The sequence below is a fragment of the Theropithecus gelada genome, chromosome 17 (assembly GCF_003255815.1).
Source record: "Theropithecus gelada isolate Dixy chromosome 17, Tgel_1.0, whole genome shotgun sequence".
NCBI lineage: Eukaryota > Metazoa > Chordata > Mammalia > Primates > Cercopithecidae > Theropithecus > Theropithecus gelada.
In genome coordinates this window covers 34810962-34826964 of record NC_037685.1, presented here as the reverse complement: position 1 = coordinate 34826964, position 16003 = coordinate 34810962, and the positions used below count along the sequence as shown (strand labels likewise).

The 16003-nt window shown below is 41.0% G+C and overlaps 1 protein-coding gene across 6 annotated transcripts in view; it reads left to right on the top strand.

Annotated features, from left to right (window-relative positions):
* The window catches only part of DZIP1 (DAZ interacting zinc finger protein 1), a 63799-nt gene that overhangs the window by 34242 nt on the left and 13554 nt on the right, over nucleotides 1-16003 (top strand). For 5 of the 6 annotated variants that reach the window (XM_025364384.1, XM_025364382.1, XM_025364383.1 and 2 more), the window contains 3 exons: nucleotides 692-748; nucleotides 4446-4502; nucleotides 11162-11221. In XM_025364384.1, the coding sequence (XP_025220169.1) occupies nucleotides 692-748; nucleotides 4446-4502; nucleotides 11162-11221 (174 nt within the window). The remainder of the gene's footprint in view (nucleotides 1-691; nucleotides 749-4445; nucleotides 4503-11161; nucleotides 11222-16003) is intronic. The other variant, XM_025364385.1, reaches the window with a different exon arrangement.

Here is a 16003-nt window from a genome sequence, read left to right as displayed (position 1 = left end):
TCTCTCTCTCTCTCTCTCTCTCTCTCTCTCTCTCTCTCTCTCTCTCCCTCTCCCCCTCTCTCCCTCTCCTCCTCCCCCTCCCTCCCTCCCTTTCTTCCTCTCTCTCTCTCTCTCCCTCCTTCTCTCTCTGTCACACATACACACACTAAACCAGTCAAGACCAGGGCAACAGCTGACTTTGCAAAAGAAAAAAAAATAAAAAAGAGACCAGAAGGGAGACTGGAAGCCATAGGTTCAGGGTCTCACTTCTGCCTAGTTTTCTTCCCGGTGATTCCAGTCCTGGTTCCTGCACGTCTCAGGTTGTTGAGGCATCTTTGTCTATTTGAGGGATGCCACCTGGGGGTGGTGCTGGGGTGTATGAGCTGGGTTTCCTCACTCTTGTTTTGAGATAGAGTTGAGGAAAGAGGGTTGTGGTTCCCTTTAACTCCTCTCAAAATAACAAGAGCTCAGGTAGGGAGGAATACTTGCAAAATTAACTAGATATCATAAATATTTGACTGAAAAATAATTCTGGGAAAAATTTAGCTTCAGAAAGATTTATGTTACGCGTATTTATTCTCCTGGTGATGTGCTATATGTTGGTACGTTTCCTTTATTGTTTTTCATGGGGGCACAAATTAGGATAAGGGCTACAAAAATTTAATCCATAGCTTGTGATTTTTTTTGTTCATTTATTTTTCTGTCATTTCAGGAAATCCTTTAGCCTGGCAGGCTTTTGAATCTCAGCCAGCTGTTCCAGCTGTGCCTAGTAAGTTCCTATAATAGATGCAGGGCTCCAAAGGTATCTTTAAAATGCTGAACCAAAACATAACTTTTACTTACTATTTTTCGAGACTTTTCTTTGAAAACCAGTGTATTTAGAGATCGCATAATGATTTATTTTGATTCTTGGTTTTGACCTCATTCTAAAACTCAAGACTATGAATATCCACGTGATGTTGTGGTGATTTTGATTAGCCATAGCTATTATTTCACAATTTGTCTAAAAAGGGATGACTAAAAATTCCTTGGCATCACTTTATACTTGTAGACTTCTCAGAGTGACACACTGGGTGACTGTGTGACTGTGTGTGGTGTCACCACACTTTGAAACTGCTGACACTCTTACTGCTGCAGGCTTTGACAGGTGTCCTGTCAGTCCCCACTTGTGGTCAGCCTGGCCATCTGCTCTATCTCCCGGAGCTGTCAAGATTCTGCAGTAAACCAAAAGGACATAATCTTTACAGTTTAGAAACTGACAGGTCGTTGTTTAAAAATACTAGCTAAATAGTTGAGATAGTTTTGCTTCCATTCAGGAAGGAGTAAGGGCAGATAGCCGTGCCATGTGCACAGCAATATGACCACAAGAGGAGTATGGGCTGAGGCTGAGCGCAGGGAGATGGCACCACACACATGGGCCTAGGGATCTCAAGAGCACTGTGTAGTGACCAAAGGACATTCTCGACCGTGTTTTGGAATTTGCACTACTGGCCAGAAAATGCTGATGGTTTTAACCTCTCAGTCTTCTCGGAGGCTTCTTGAAGCCTCTCGTTGCTTCTTGGAGCTGAAGAAGTTAAGTGGTAGTTAAGGAGAGGAGCGGAGTTTAAGTGCCAAGAGCAGGGCTGAGAGAGGAAGAGATGCTGAACTTGCATCTTATGAAATGAAGGAAGAAACACATTTCAGAGAAGGATAGAAAAGTCAAATACTAACTTATTCAAACAAACAATCTTTGGCAGCTGACCAGACTCAAATATATATGCAGAAAAAAAAACAAAAACAAAAACAAGGCTATATTTAGTTAGAGTGGTTTTCTCCAAATGGAGTATGCAAAATTATCTATTGGAATGTGGGAAAAAATTATTAGAGATTATTTTTATGTATTAATAAATCTTACCCTTGGCCGGGCGCGGTGGCTCAAGCCTGTAATCCCAGCACTTTGGGAGGCCGAGACGGGCGGATCACGAGGTCAGCAGATCGAGACCATCCTGGCTAACACGGTGAAACCCCGTCTCTACTAAAAAGTACAAAAAACTAGCCGGGCGAGGTGGCGAGCGCCTGTAGTCCCAGCTACTCGGGAGGCTGAGCCAGGAGAATGGCGTAAACCCGGGAGGCGGAGCTTGCAGTGAGCAGAGATCCGGCCACCGCACTCCAGCCTGGGTGACAGAGCGAGACTCCGTCTCAAAAAAAAAAAAAAAACAAAACAAATAAATCTTACCCTTTTACTTTTTTCAAATTTTTTTGTTTTAAAATGTACATATTTGTATTATAGTACATATGAAATTCATTTAAATAAATATGTGTATTTCTGGGGAAACTTTTACTGATCGGGAAATGTTGTCAAAAACTACGGATGCCACTGGCTCTAGAAAATTCCAAAAATAATTAAAAAAAATAAGCCCATAGCCCCATAGGTAGGGGTCCCTTCCAAGTGAGGCCCTGGCTCATCCCATTCCTCTTCCCAGCATACAAAAAGATCTAAAGGCCAAGGTTCTAATGATGGCAGGGAAGTTTTCATCACTTAAAAGAAAACATACACTCTAAGATCAGAAAATCTAAATCACAAAGTGAAAGTCAGCTTAGGAGATATGCAATAAATAAATCAGACCTATACCCAGTAAAATGAAGATTTGTAATGTCTAATATAAGGCAGATATGGTCAAACCTGTTGATTCCACCTGTCTATACCCTTGGTGATTTAGACACTAGTCAGTCATTTACTGATTTACTACCCTTTCATAATAAGGGAATGAATTCTGTAGTTTAGAGAAAAGACCAAATTGTGATCAGTTTAACAGCATCAGATCTTTTGATTCTGTAAGCTGGAATAATATCTAGATCAGGAATAGTTAGTATTCTGTATTTTTTTTTTCCTGTAAAAGGCCAGATAGTGATTTACATTAGGCTTCACAGGCTAGATGGTCTGTTTTGCAACTACTCAGCTCTGCCATTGTAGTGCAAAATCAGCCATAGACAATACTTAAATGAAGGAGCCATGTTCCAATAAAAACAGGCAGTGGACTGGGTATGTCTCATGGGCTATAGTTTGCCAGAACTTGATCTAGATTATGCAAGTTGCAAATGGGTACAAAGGCAGTATTTCCAGAGTTTGTTAGCAATTTACAAATAGGAATTGAACACTTTCACTAGAAGCCATTGTGAAGATAAAAAGTGTATACCCACAGAAGTAGCTGATGGCCGGGCATGGTAGCTCATGCCTGTAATCCTAGCACTTTGGGAGGCCGAGGCAGGTGAATCACTTGAGGTCACCAGTTCGAGACCAGCCTAGCCAACATGGTGAAACCCCGTCTCTACTAAAAATACAAAAATTAGCTGGGCGTGGTGCTGCATGCCTGTAGTCCCAGTTACTCAGGAGGCTGAGGCAGGAGAGTCGCTTGAGTCCAGGAGGCAAAGGTTGTAGTGAGCCGAGATCATGCCACTGCACTCCAGCCTGGGCAATGGGAGTGAAACTCTGTTTCAAAAAAAAGTAGCTGAGGTTTGTGGCCAGTACTTTTTAGGGTAAGATTAGAATTAAAATTCTGTCTTGATAAAATAAAGAAGCAGTAAACTAATAGACCAATACCGTTTAGTGAAAACAAACTGGACAAATAAATAGTCCAGAGAGGACTCTCAGATAAGAATTGTCAAATATTTGAAGAAGGCAGTGGAATCTAATTTTCTGGAGAAATTTAAATTGGAGAGCATTTAGTCTTAGTTAAGTTGGGCAAACCTCTTTCCACAGGCAGTGACTAAATTAATACCTTCACATAATGTCTTCCAGCCCAGTGATTAGAGTACTTTTCAAAACTGGTTTATTGTGCATGAATGTTCATTGCAGTGTTATTCATAATAGCTAAACAGTGGAAACAACTTATATGTCCATCAACTAATGAAAAGGTAAATAAAATGTGGTCAGTTTATAAAACAGAACATTATTTGCCCATAAAAATCCATACTGACATTTATATGCATGCTACAGCATGGATGAACCTTGATACCATTGTGTTAAGTGAGCAAATCCAGATGCAAAGGACCACATATTGTATGGCTTCATTTACTCTATGAAATGTCAATAATAGGCAAATTCATAGAGATGGATAGTAGATTAATTGTTGCCTGGGGATGGGGAAGGGGCAGAAATGAGGTGTGATGGGTATTGGGAATGGGTATTTTGAGGGAGGTGATGAAGATTATGTTCTAAAAGTGGACAGTGGTTGTGGTTGCACAGCCCTGTGAATATGCTAAAAAACCACTGAATTGTATATTTTTAAAAGGTGAACATATCTCCATAAAGCTGTTATGAATATAAGTTTATGTTAGTTGTGTAATATCTTTGTCACTTGAAATATTTGTCCCTTATGGTCTGTATGTATCTTGACTAATTTGAGGCAAATTTGGCTATCATCATGTTCGGATGCTTATGCTTTAATTATGGAACCTCTGAGTTTTTCCTTTTTATGCTGTTTCAGTGAATGCCCCAGCCCTGCACACTTCAGAGACTAAATCTAGTCTGCCAATGGCACAAGGTAAGTTTCAGTAATAGTCTCAGCGTTTTATGTGCAGTTGCCACCCGGAGTTAGATAACTTATTAACCAAAAGTGATTCTGTGGAGGTAATTTATAATAAAACAGGAAACAGTTATTAAACAGTTATTAAAACAGTTTTTAAAAACAGTTATTAAAACTGCAGTCTTCGTGTGTAATACTGTTGTAAACTGGACATATCCTCCAAAGTCTTAAAGTATAAAAGGTGTAGATAGGTATAAAAGGTTGCCAGACTCACAAGTAGAGATTTTAACTTGAGTAGTGTCTTGGTTATTTATGATTTTTGTGGAAAGCAGTAGGTGTTGGGTAAGAATGGTCTGCTACCAGACCAGCCAACCAGCACATGCCACAGGGCATATGTGGCTGTTTTTATAACTTTCAATGTGGCAGCAAGTCACCTTTTCTAAACAAACGGTTTGAATGACTGGTTGGGAAAATCTAGAAAAGACATGTAATGGAAACTAAAGGAAACAGATAGGAAGCACTGGGTGAAATCATTGCCAGGGTTCAGTTCTTGGACCAGATCAAAAGGGTGATAATTGTTATTCACATGATCCAATAGACGGGCTGAATATTTGTAGCTGTATTTCACTTTTTATACAGTTAAAGTGATTACAGTTTTTATAGTATGTACTTTAACATGATGTTTTCCTGTGGTCTGTTGGATATCACAAATGCATTAAGATGGGAGAAGGGCCATCTTTTTCCTGTCTCACATACAGTTGCTGTGGAATCCAATGATTACTTCAGTCTTCTTTCATTTTTGGTCTTTTAAAAAGGTTACACGTAAATCCATGATCTAACTGGTCAGTATAGTGGCACTTTTTGTCTTCATAAATATCATGGTCTGTATACCATGAACTTTAGTAATAATCCTTTTTACTCATGACTGACTCATGAAGTGTTTATTGCACCTTATTTTTTTTCCCGAAGATCATTTCAGGTGGATCAGTTGTCTTAAGTATGTGATCACAATATGTGATGTATAAATTCTCCACATATTGATCTTCTTATTTACAAGTGTTTAGAGCATGCAGTTTTTTTCCTTTAGACCAGTAACAGATAAAAGCACATTGGACATAAATAAATTTGCTTTAATATTGAATGTATAAGAAAAGTATCTAGCAATCATTCGGTATTCATATTATTTTATGTCAGGTCTAAAATCTCTCTGTTGCGTCCTTTTGTAAAGCACTACTGGCCACTTCTCTTTTGTACTTCAACAGTGTATTTTAGTTTCTTTTACTTCCCCGCCCCTCTACTTTGTTATCGTTAGCTTTCTGTATGACATTACACAAGGTCCCAGTTTATTTGTCATATATTTTTGTTGCTAACTAAAGGACACCCCCGTAGGTACATTAAGCTGTCTGGGGTTAATTCAAGGGTTTGGACAAATCGATCATTTCTAAAGCATGTGTTCTTGGAGACCCTACCCTCACTGGCCCAGAGCTGCATGAATCAGTCATGCCCCCTTCCTGGCATCTGCTGGGATTGAAATGCTAGTTTTAAATGCCAACCAGACCTGGCACAGGGCCTACAGCCCTTGGATGGGGATCAAAGCTGATTTGTGAGCATCTCAGTGGGCAGGAGCTAGGAAGAGACTTGGCCAGGGCCCGCCAACGTCCCCCACCCCATCAGGCCAGCTTCCCCAGGGCGGCAGGGGCAGGGCAGGTTAGTCATGGATTGCATAATGTTTATTCGCCCGTTCGCTCTCTGTCCTTTGTTCCATCTCAAAGCTTGATGAGGTTCTTTACCATGAAAAATCTTGCGATTCCTTACCATTGTGGGTCGGGTCCCCTGGGAAACAGACTGATACAGAAGTTTACAGGTGGGACGGGGGGTGCCCTCGGACAGCACCTGTGAGAGAAGCAGTGTTGGGCGAAGGGGACGTTAAACCCAGGTGCAGCTGCAGTGGAGGCCTCAGCCAGCCCTGCTTCAGAGCTGCAGAGCTGGGATGAGTGCTCCGGCTTGTCCTCCACTGAGGCAGGGGTGGGGGCCATTGCCCCTTGCATTGATTTCTCATCTGATGGGGGCTGCCCTGAGGAGAGAGTGAGCTAAAGCAGCCTGGAAAGAATTCCACTGTAAGCTGCTAGGAGCCAACCTTCCCAGTGCTTCTGTCCTGATAGGATCTAGGTAAAATGGGAACCCTGATGGCTCCCTGCTTTCAACTCTGCTACACAAGCTGAACAGTACAGGCAGTAGGTTCTGATTCAAAGGCAGTTGATAGGATGAAACACAGGTTCTGGAGAAGATAAACAATCAGATTCTGATTTGAAGGCAGTTGATAGGATGAAACACAGGTTCTGGAGAAGATAAACAATCAGATTCTGATTTGAAGGCAGTTGATAGGATGAAACACGGATTCTGGAGAAGATAAACAATCATGCTTGATCCCCATCCCCTAGTATGTGTTTTTACTGGACAAACCTCAAATAACTTTTTGTAGTATTTTCACCACTGGAGACCACTTTTCTCTTTGCTCATGGGGTTGTGACTAAATGGTGGTATTAGGATGCCCAGTAAATAAAGTAGACTTTGTTGCTGTTAAACTGACCCATACACCAATTGCTTAGGTTGCCTGACCTGATAATATGGCCCACTTTTAGAGCGACGAGTGCAGTGAGGATGCAAAATAACCACTTTCCCCAAAGTCTCTGGGCACCTGCTAGGTTCCACCTACACGTGAAGCCCTCCTTTAATTTGGCCTATAAATTGTGAGGGGCTTGTGTATACATGACTTTAATTGTATATAGCTACAATGATGACCACAAAAACTGGAAACTTTTTTTTTTTTTTTTTTTTGAGACTGGGCATTTCTCTGTCGCCCACGCTGGAATGTGCTGGTATGATCATAGCTCACTGCAACCTCAACCTTCCGGGCTCAAGTGATCCTCCCACATAGTTGAGACTGCAGGGGTGCACCACCATACCTGACTAATTTTTAAATTTATTGTGTAGACAGCATCTCATTATGTTGCCGAGGCTGGTTTCAAACACCTGGACTCAAGTGATCCTCCCACCTCAGCCTTCCAAAGTGCTAGGACCACAGGTGTGAGCCACTGCACCCAACTTACAAACATTTTTATTAGACTTTACAATTATTATGTTTTGCTCTCACAGCAAGTATTCTACATCTTGAAATACTGACACTTAACACAAGCAATAGTTGATTTTCCAATACATGACAGGTGGTGTGCTCTAGACTTCTGGCGTATTGTGTCTCTTGATGGAAAGAAAGATGGCTTCCCCCACTGGACACCACCGGCCCAAATAGTGTTACAGAAGTGGGATGGGGACTGTTGAAAGGAAGTCTCAGTTCAGTGGAATTCCACCCTCTAAAGGAGAATGGGCCTGTTCCCTGTCAGGTGACCATGCTTACGTGCAGTCACAAGGGGAAATGTTTGGATATGCCAATAAGATCTCCTAGACATATATCCTGGAAAAGCTCAGAAGAGTCTTCAGTGAACATGTCTTTGACAGGAGTTAACATGCCACGTGTAGTTATCTGTTTCTCTAGTGGTGTTCCGCCACTCCTGCTTTCCTTCCGTCACCGACCACTGGGTAATGACAGCTGTGGGCCACTCCTGAGGGTAACGCCAAGGCGGGCATGACAGAGATACAGAAACGAATCACAAACGAAGTCTGTCCCCAAGGAACTTATAGCTTATAAAGGAGACCACATGTTTATAAATGTGGTGCAAGGTGAGAGCCACTGAGAAATGAAATGGGTATCCAGGCAGGGGAGAGATTTTCTCCATTTGGGAGACTCTGGGAAGACTTCCTGGCGTAGCTGATATTTGGCCATTTGAGCCGAGTAGGAGGTGAATATGTTGGGATGGCATCCTAGGCAAAGCCAACAGTAAGAAGGAAAAGGTGGCAGGAAAGCACTAGATGTGTATTAGCAGTGCAGAGTAATTACTTGGCCACGCATAGAGAAGAGGAGGAGACGTGAGGGAAGTGAGGTTGGTTGAGGGCGTTCATGGCAGCTGTTGAGTGCCAGGCGGCAGCTGTCCAGGGTCGTTCTTGGGGCAGTGTGTAGCCGCTGAGTGCTCTTGAGGCTGGGTGTGCAGAATTAGAGAGCTGGGCTATGGGAGGCTTGGCCTGACCAGAGCGTCTCCAGAGAATCTGAGCTGGGGAGACCAGTTGTGGGTGTGGGTGATCCTGCATTTGAGATTCCTCCCCAGGAGTCTGGGTTGTGGTGACGAGAGTGGAGAAGGAGTGGACAGACCAGCGGTTTGGTGGAGTTGGCAGAAAGGCTGAGCACCTGATTGGGGACCAGGGCCAAGGCCAAGGAAGGTCAGAGCACAGTGAACTCTGATAATGGGTGGACAGCGGTGGCATTTGAAGAAGTCAGGAAGACAAGCCTAGTGAGCGCCAGTGGGCAGGCATCATTGCTTTGTGGCCAAGTGCCCAGACTTTGGAAGCAGGCAATCCAGATTCACAGCCCAGCTCTAAGCTGTGGGCTTAGGGACTTTTCCTACCAAGTGCAGAGAGCAGCCATGGCTACCGTAGTGGCCATTGTGATGGGCCAGCAAGGCACAAGCCACTGAGTAAGCTCTGGCCAGTGTTAGCTTCTAAGGTGGGCACAATGAAGTCCCGCTGAAGTCAGCCAGGGACAAAAGGGCAGGGCTAGTTAGAGGACCAAGAGCCTTTCTTCTGGAGACAATGGTAGGAAACTGACAAGGATTTTTTTGAAAGCTTTCAGCAAGTTCACCGGAGACTCAGACCTCTGAGTGTTTTGACTCTCACCCTGGATCTCAGCTCAGGACAGGTTCTGGGACGTTTGAAGGCTAGACTGGTGGCTTACAAAGCATGAGCAGGGCAGGTCCTTCCCTCCTGATATAGGACATCAGCCTGCTTGTTTTGGGAGCTGGGATTTGGCCAGTCTCACTTTCCCAAGCCCTTGTGATGGGATCCTGTTCGGGAATCTCCCCTTCTACCAGAACTCTTCCTCTCTACACAGAGGGAAACACGTCAGAACCTGGCAGTTATCCTGACTCTAGAGAAATAAGTCATGGGAGTATCCCTGCAATGAAATGATAAATATGTGTGAGATGATTTCATGAAAATTTTAGTAAAAGTTTCCTTGTGACCTTGTTTTGATCACAAGTACAATAAAATACAAATGGTGTGACTTTTTAAAATCTGAAATTAGTTATCCTCCTTAAATCTCTGTTTTCAACTATTCAAACTAGTAATATAACCTATTTTGTATAATTTTGCAAAATCTTAATGCTCTATAACAAATTTGAAAAGCACATTTTTGGTGGTCACCAGTTGTGGTACCTGGTGGACTTAAACGCTTCTTCATGGCTATGTCCACACTTCAGCATTAAGGTGGTCTTACTCAGTCATAGGCTGCATTCCAGAAGTTCACTTGAAAGTAGTTTCAGATGCATTTCTCCCATACAGCCAATGTTACATACATTGACTAGGTTGCTGGCTAAGCTGTAAGAACCTATTTATATATACCTAAATCTGTCTGTCTGTTTCTCTTTCTATCATCTCTCTATCATTTATCTATCTGAAATAGAGTTCTAGAAATACCCTTTAATGAATAAAAAACAGACCCTTTAAAGTGGGAAGCATTAAATTTGAGATACCACACATGTGGATCCCTGCCCGGCCACCTGATGAGCACTCAGTAACTGTTGGCCGTTTTTACCCTGGCTCGTCACCCACTCCCAGGTCTGGTGGTAGAATGCAGTGACCTCCCACTTGGAGGTAAAAGTGGAGAGCTGGTGGGGGGAAGTGCACTGTATCAGTCTCCAAGCTGAAGGTGAGTGAACCATGCACCAACTTTGCTAGTTGCATTTCATTCCATGTGTAATGCCTGACCACCATCATTAAACCTTCACCCAAAACCTGACCTTCCCCATGAAGGAAATTACCTTCAGTTGATGGGATAGGGTTTGGTTTTATGCCTGCTGCTGGCAGGTTTCCTTGTGTATACATATAACATTTCTCTGGGAATAGTCATCCAAAGACCTCATCTCCCCTGAGTGCAGTTGACGTTCTGGGGTGAGACTGTGAAGAGTCCTTCCTTATCTGCCCAGCTGTGGGGCCAGGGCATTCTCCAGCCCCGGAACTAGGTCTTGAAATGTATCCATGCAGGTGTCGAAGAATGACTCTCAGTCTTGCTGCTGACTTCTCTCCTGTCGTTCCTCTTTTATCTTGTTGGTCTTACCACTTGGATACCATGGGGTTAGCACCGGGAACAAGTGGGAATCCCAGGGCCTTGGGAATTATTTATTTTTTTGTAGTTGAAATATTTTCATTAATTTTCTGTTTAGCCACTTGATCGAAATACTTTATAAGTAATGAAGATCTTTTGCAGTTGTGCCCTTGTGTCGTAAAAGGCTATTGCATACTAGGTTGATGAATAAGAAACTCTAACTTAATTATTTAAAACTATACTTTCTGTAGAGTTTAGTTAATGGAAAGTACATAGAAATTGAAGATACCATGAAAAGGTGACCATCTTTGACTGATTGCCTCAACATTTTTTCCTCAGTAAATATTTGCTATTTAGGCATGATTAAAATGCTATGGAATTATATCTTTCTAAATCATTTGAAAGGAAACTAATGTTACTTTGCTGTTGTCCTGTTTGTACTGTTCTTATTTTTCCTTGTTAATAGAACAGGCATTCTCGTCGCACATACTGGAACCAATAGAAGAACTTTCAGAGGAAGAAAAAGGTAACAAAGGGCTTGATCAGGTTTACCTGCACATATTATATTTATATATCAAAACCCAGGCCTGGAAAATATGAGCCAGTGGTTTTTATTCCACTACATCAAAATTAGGAAACACATTTAGATTTTGATTTTACTTCCAACCCACATGGAGTATTCTGTTATCCTATTCCCCTAATATTCTGTTCTGCTTTCCCCTGCTTCACAGTATTCTTGTGCAAGCAGATAAGAAATTTTCTGTGTCAGGGAACTTGAAAAAATATTTAAGTCTTTATTTTAATGCAGATTTTTCTGATGAGATGACATGTTGACGCATACATGTGTACCAGATGATCTGAAAAGATTTGTGTCATAGTGGTGATTTATCATACCCTTAATCTGAAATGAATTGGTGAAATGCTTATTTCCAAATTATTTTTAATAGCAAGAAAAGCATAATGTCTAAGTTCTGGATGTGGAATATTTATATGCAAAACAATATCTTTATGGTGGAATTTGGGAGCTGTTACGGGTGTTGGGAGATAATTATTACTGCTTACTCATTTTATTTGATAGTCCTAAAAATTATTTTCTGTTGATCAGTTTTTAAAATTTATGAAGAAAGCTTTAATTATAAGGAACATTTTCTAATGCTAGATTTGTAGATTTTGAAAACAATTATATTTGAATCAATTTATCGTAACTTTTTCTTATTAATTATAATAATTCACCATATATCACTTCTTTAGGAGAATTGTCATATATCACCATATGTCACTTCTTTAGGAGAATTTAAGCAAATTGTCAATACTTATATGGATTCTGGTTTTGTCAGTTTTGTCAGGAAGAGAAGTCAAATGATATGTATTCTAATATGTAAATTCAATATTTATTATAACTCTTCCCTTGTTCTCTAGACATTTACCAGTTTTTTTATTTTTATTTTTATAAGGCTACAAATTGAGAATTCACTAGATCAGGCATATTCATAATACCTATATGAGGTATACTTTCAAGTCTAATCTTGTTATGCTAGTGATCAGTCACTTGTTGATGTTTTTATGGGGTTTGTTTATTTTGCTTCCATGTATCTTTGTAATTTGTCTTGACTTTGTATATTTTAGACAGACCATTTAGCTTAGGATTGCATATCTTCCTGTCCCAATAGTTGTTCATGTTTGGCACTGATTTTGAAGAGTTTGGTTTTAGTTGCTTCATTTCCTGCTTATTTCTTTGTAATTGCTGTTCCAATGTTTAGAAACTTGCTTCTTTCAGAAACAAGAGTGACTATAGGTGCATTAAATTATAAAAAGCCATAAAAACTTGTTGAGGGAAGTTTTGGGGTACTGTGATGAGCATAACTTTAAAAGATATTGTCACCTTCTTATGGGGTCCTCAGCCTTGTTCCATTGTTAAGCAAATAAATTGGGGTGGGTCATTCCCAGATACTTCCAGCACCTTAAAGATGGCCACAACCCAGGCATCAAACGAGATCCTGCAGGCTAAATCGATTCCACAGACGCTGATTTATTCAAGCTGCACTGTTGGCAAATATTTTATGATCGGTTGCCAATATTTAATTGTAGTGCAATCTACACAATTTAATTATCTATCGCTACGTGATAAAGTCCCTTCCAACTCAGAAATTCTGGTTGTTGTTGTTGTTTTTTAAATTATTGGCTTCATGCCACAATACAATACCCTGGAAACCCTGGGTCATGGTCTACTGAGCAACATTTAGCAGGGCTGAGCCGCCACTGCCGACTGTGGAAGCAACCTCCGGTTTGCCATAATCCCCCTCAACTCTTTTGCCCCACGTTGCCTTCTTTGCTTTATGTAGGCATTTGAGCTTCTGAGCCCTATAAAGTTGAAGAGAAACAGTGCTTTAAAAATACTGTCTTTAAGTGATTTTCAACCAACCCTGTTGGTTTCCCAGAAACGGGATGAACAAATCTTACCCTATTTGAGTTCTGAATAATGACACATCATTTTGCTTGCAAGTAACATGCTTCCTCTCTCCTACATACATATCATTTACTGATGTCCAAGACATACAATCCCGTATTCTTTGAAGAATCTGTGAAACATGTCAGGAGGTTCATAGAAAAGGTCTCGTAATTTCAAAACTGGAACTTCAGGTCATGTAGTTCACTCATTTAAAAAATGACTAGTGAGGGTTCCTATAGGAATCATGATTGTCCACCATCACCCAGAGTGGTCTTCCAACTTCCAGTTCCAGGTTTCAGTCGCTGCATCCCTCTACCTGTGCTTTTAGAGTTCTTCCAGTCAATGTAAGAGGGTAGCTTGGAATCACTGACAGCAAACACCACTATTGGTTGCTGCCACATTTAGGGGGCTGGACTGGAAAAGAAAATAACCCTTGCCATGCTCCATGTGTACAGCTCTGGCAGTAGATAGGAGAGTGCTGAGGACCATGGAAAATGCCTCAGGGTCCACGTGCACCGCTGCAGAAACCAGTGACTGCCTCCTTCTAGCACCTCTGTGGAGTTAACATACTGGCAGCAGATTAATTGCCATCAATAAATTCCTCAGCTTGTGCTAACATTTTGCAGATAAGTGCTTGCGAAGCTCAATTTTGGCAGTGATTTGCAAAAACACTGTGGCCTTTACTAAAAAGTAACTCACACACGCATATTTCTGTGTACCTGCTTTTTGAGCAGAGGCATATTTGATCTTGCTGTTTTATAGATGCTAGAATGTGAGGGCCAGAAGGGATCTTAGAGGCCATTTTATTTTCCAGAAAGAAAACATAGGGGGATTAAGAGCCTGCTTCAGGTTGTTGAGTTTAATTAGTGACAACATCCAGGTTTTCTACTGTCCATAGTTTACTGCAGAGAGCAAATGGAGAAAGGGAAGCTGATGTGGCCTCTACAGGACCATCTGGATGACCTTTGGGGAAGTTACTGTACTGCTGTTTCTAGTATCCTCATGTGAAAAATCTATCATTACTAGGTGGTAGATAAAGTCCTTTCCAACTCAGAAATTCAAGGATTTTTAAAAATCATTTGCTTCGTGCTACAATTATTTGTTTACCATAAATGGGATGTTGTGTGTCTGATAAAACTGATCCCATGTATGGACTGTTGTGCATTAGCCTGGCCATCTGCTTGCTTGTGTTTGAAAATTTGTATTGGAAGGAAATGCTAGTCTTTAGAAAGTTTTGCCTTGGTCTTGGTGAGCAATATGTGCTTTAACTAAAATCTTCAGCTGTGGTTGATTTTCAAGTGATTAATTCCACTTCTACATAAAAACTTTATTTTTCCCTGCCTACTCTACATTCTTTCTCTTGCTTCCATTGGCCAGTCCCAGCCTTGTAAGAATCTTTACCAAGGGTGCTGTAATTATTCATAAATGATTTCCCAAAGCAAGCACCAGTATATAAGGTGAATTTGAGGATAGAGGGAAATGCTTAATCTGCAGTAGTTTGGGGAAACTCAGTCATCAAAATGAACCTGTCATCAGAGTTGAGGGTGATCAGAGACACATTGGCAAAGGAATTCAACAACTAACAGCAAAGGCTTTACAACTCTTCTAACTGCGGCCAAGTCATTCCAGGCATTGCTTGCCCCTGTATGTGGCCCCAAGTCCCAGAGGAAACTGGGCCCAGAGCCTCTTTTTAGGCGATGCTTCTGTGTATGTCCTTCATTATCTGAGATATTGGCCAAAAGATTATTTGCATAATTGGGGTAGGGGGTATGTCTATTTCAATGGTGGCACCAAGACTTCCAGGCTGTCTCTTGGTGCCTCTTTTTATTTTTGGCCCTAGACAGTTGCACACTTGATGGCCACCTAAAAGCCAAAGCCAGCGACATAGTGGCTGCAGCTATGATTTTGTAGAAGTGCTTTTTTTGGTGGTTTCAGAATATTTGTAAACATTGGTGGTTAAACAGCAGCATGATTGCTGAGACTACAATTTAAGATTAGTTCTGACTTTTAATATATAATTATATGCAGTTTTATCACTTCAGCTTAGCAAGCTGCAATAGCAAAACATAGAATAGTATTTTTGTGCAGGGTTTTTTTCTTCTATTTAATGTACAAAAAAGTAATCTAATTTTGCTTTCAGTAAAACCATCTATTTATGTAATAGAAATATTTTTTAATGTGGGAATTGAACTGGTGTTTAGAAAACCTCTTAAACAAAAAGACATTTTGTTCAAGATCTCCTGCAAATCCAAGTACTATGGGTATTAAGAATCCCATCCACTCAGATGGGTGGGGTAGCAGCGAAGGGAGAGTCTCTCAGGCGGCCTGGAGCCCTACACCTAGGAAATGGCATTTGATGCCATCCTTTGGTGGGCAAAATGCCCCTGCTAGGAGATTAGGCTCCAGAATGGTAGTATAGTTGTCACATTTCTCCCAGATCAGGCTTTGGACAGTCAGTAAGGGTCTGAACTGCCAAACATCGCATCTCTTTAATCAAGTCTTTAGTTCCTTTGTACATAAGGACTCAGATTTTTAAAGGTCATGCCATCATTCTTCTCCAAACTCTTTTGAACTTGACATTTTTTTTTTTTTAGTGGGGAATAAAAAAGGGGTAGGGATGGAAGTGAGGAGAGTATGTCCTGTTGGTTTTGGTTTCTTTGTTTTTAATTACAGGTTGTTTTAAACAAAATACACTTTTGCTAATACTTTTGTTATCCTTTTTCATTTTGGTAAATATTTTGAGGGGGATAATGATTTTCACATCTTGAAGTTTTATATGTACTTAGCTTCTAGTAAACTAAAAAACTTTGAAAAAGTGTTTTTTTTTAATTTAAAATAAATTGAAATGGGGCCTCACTA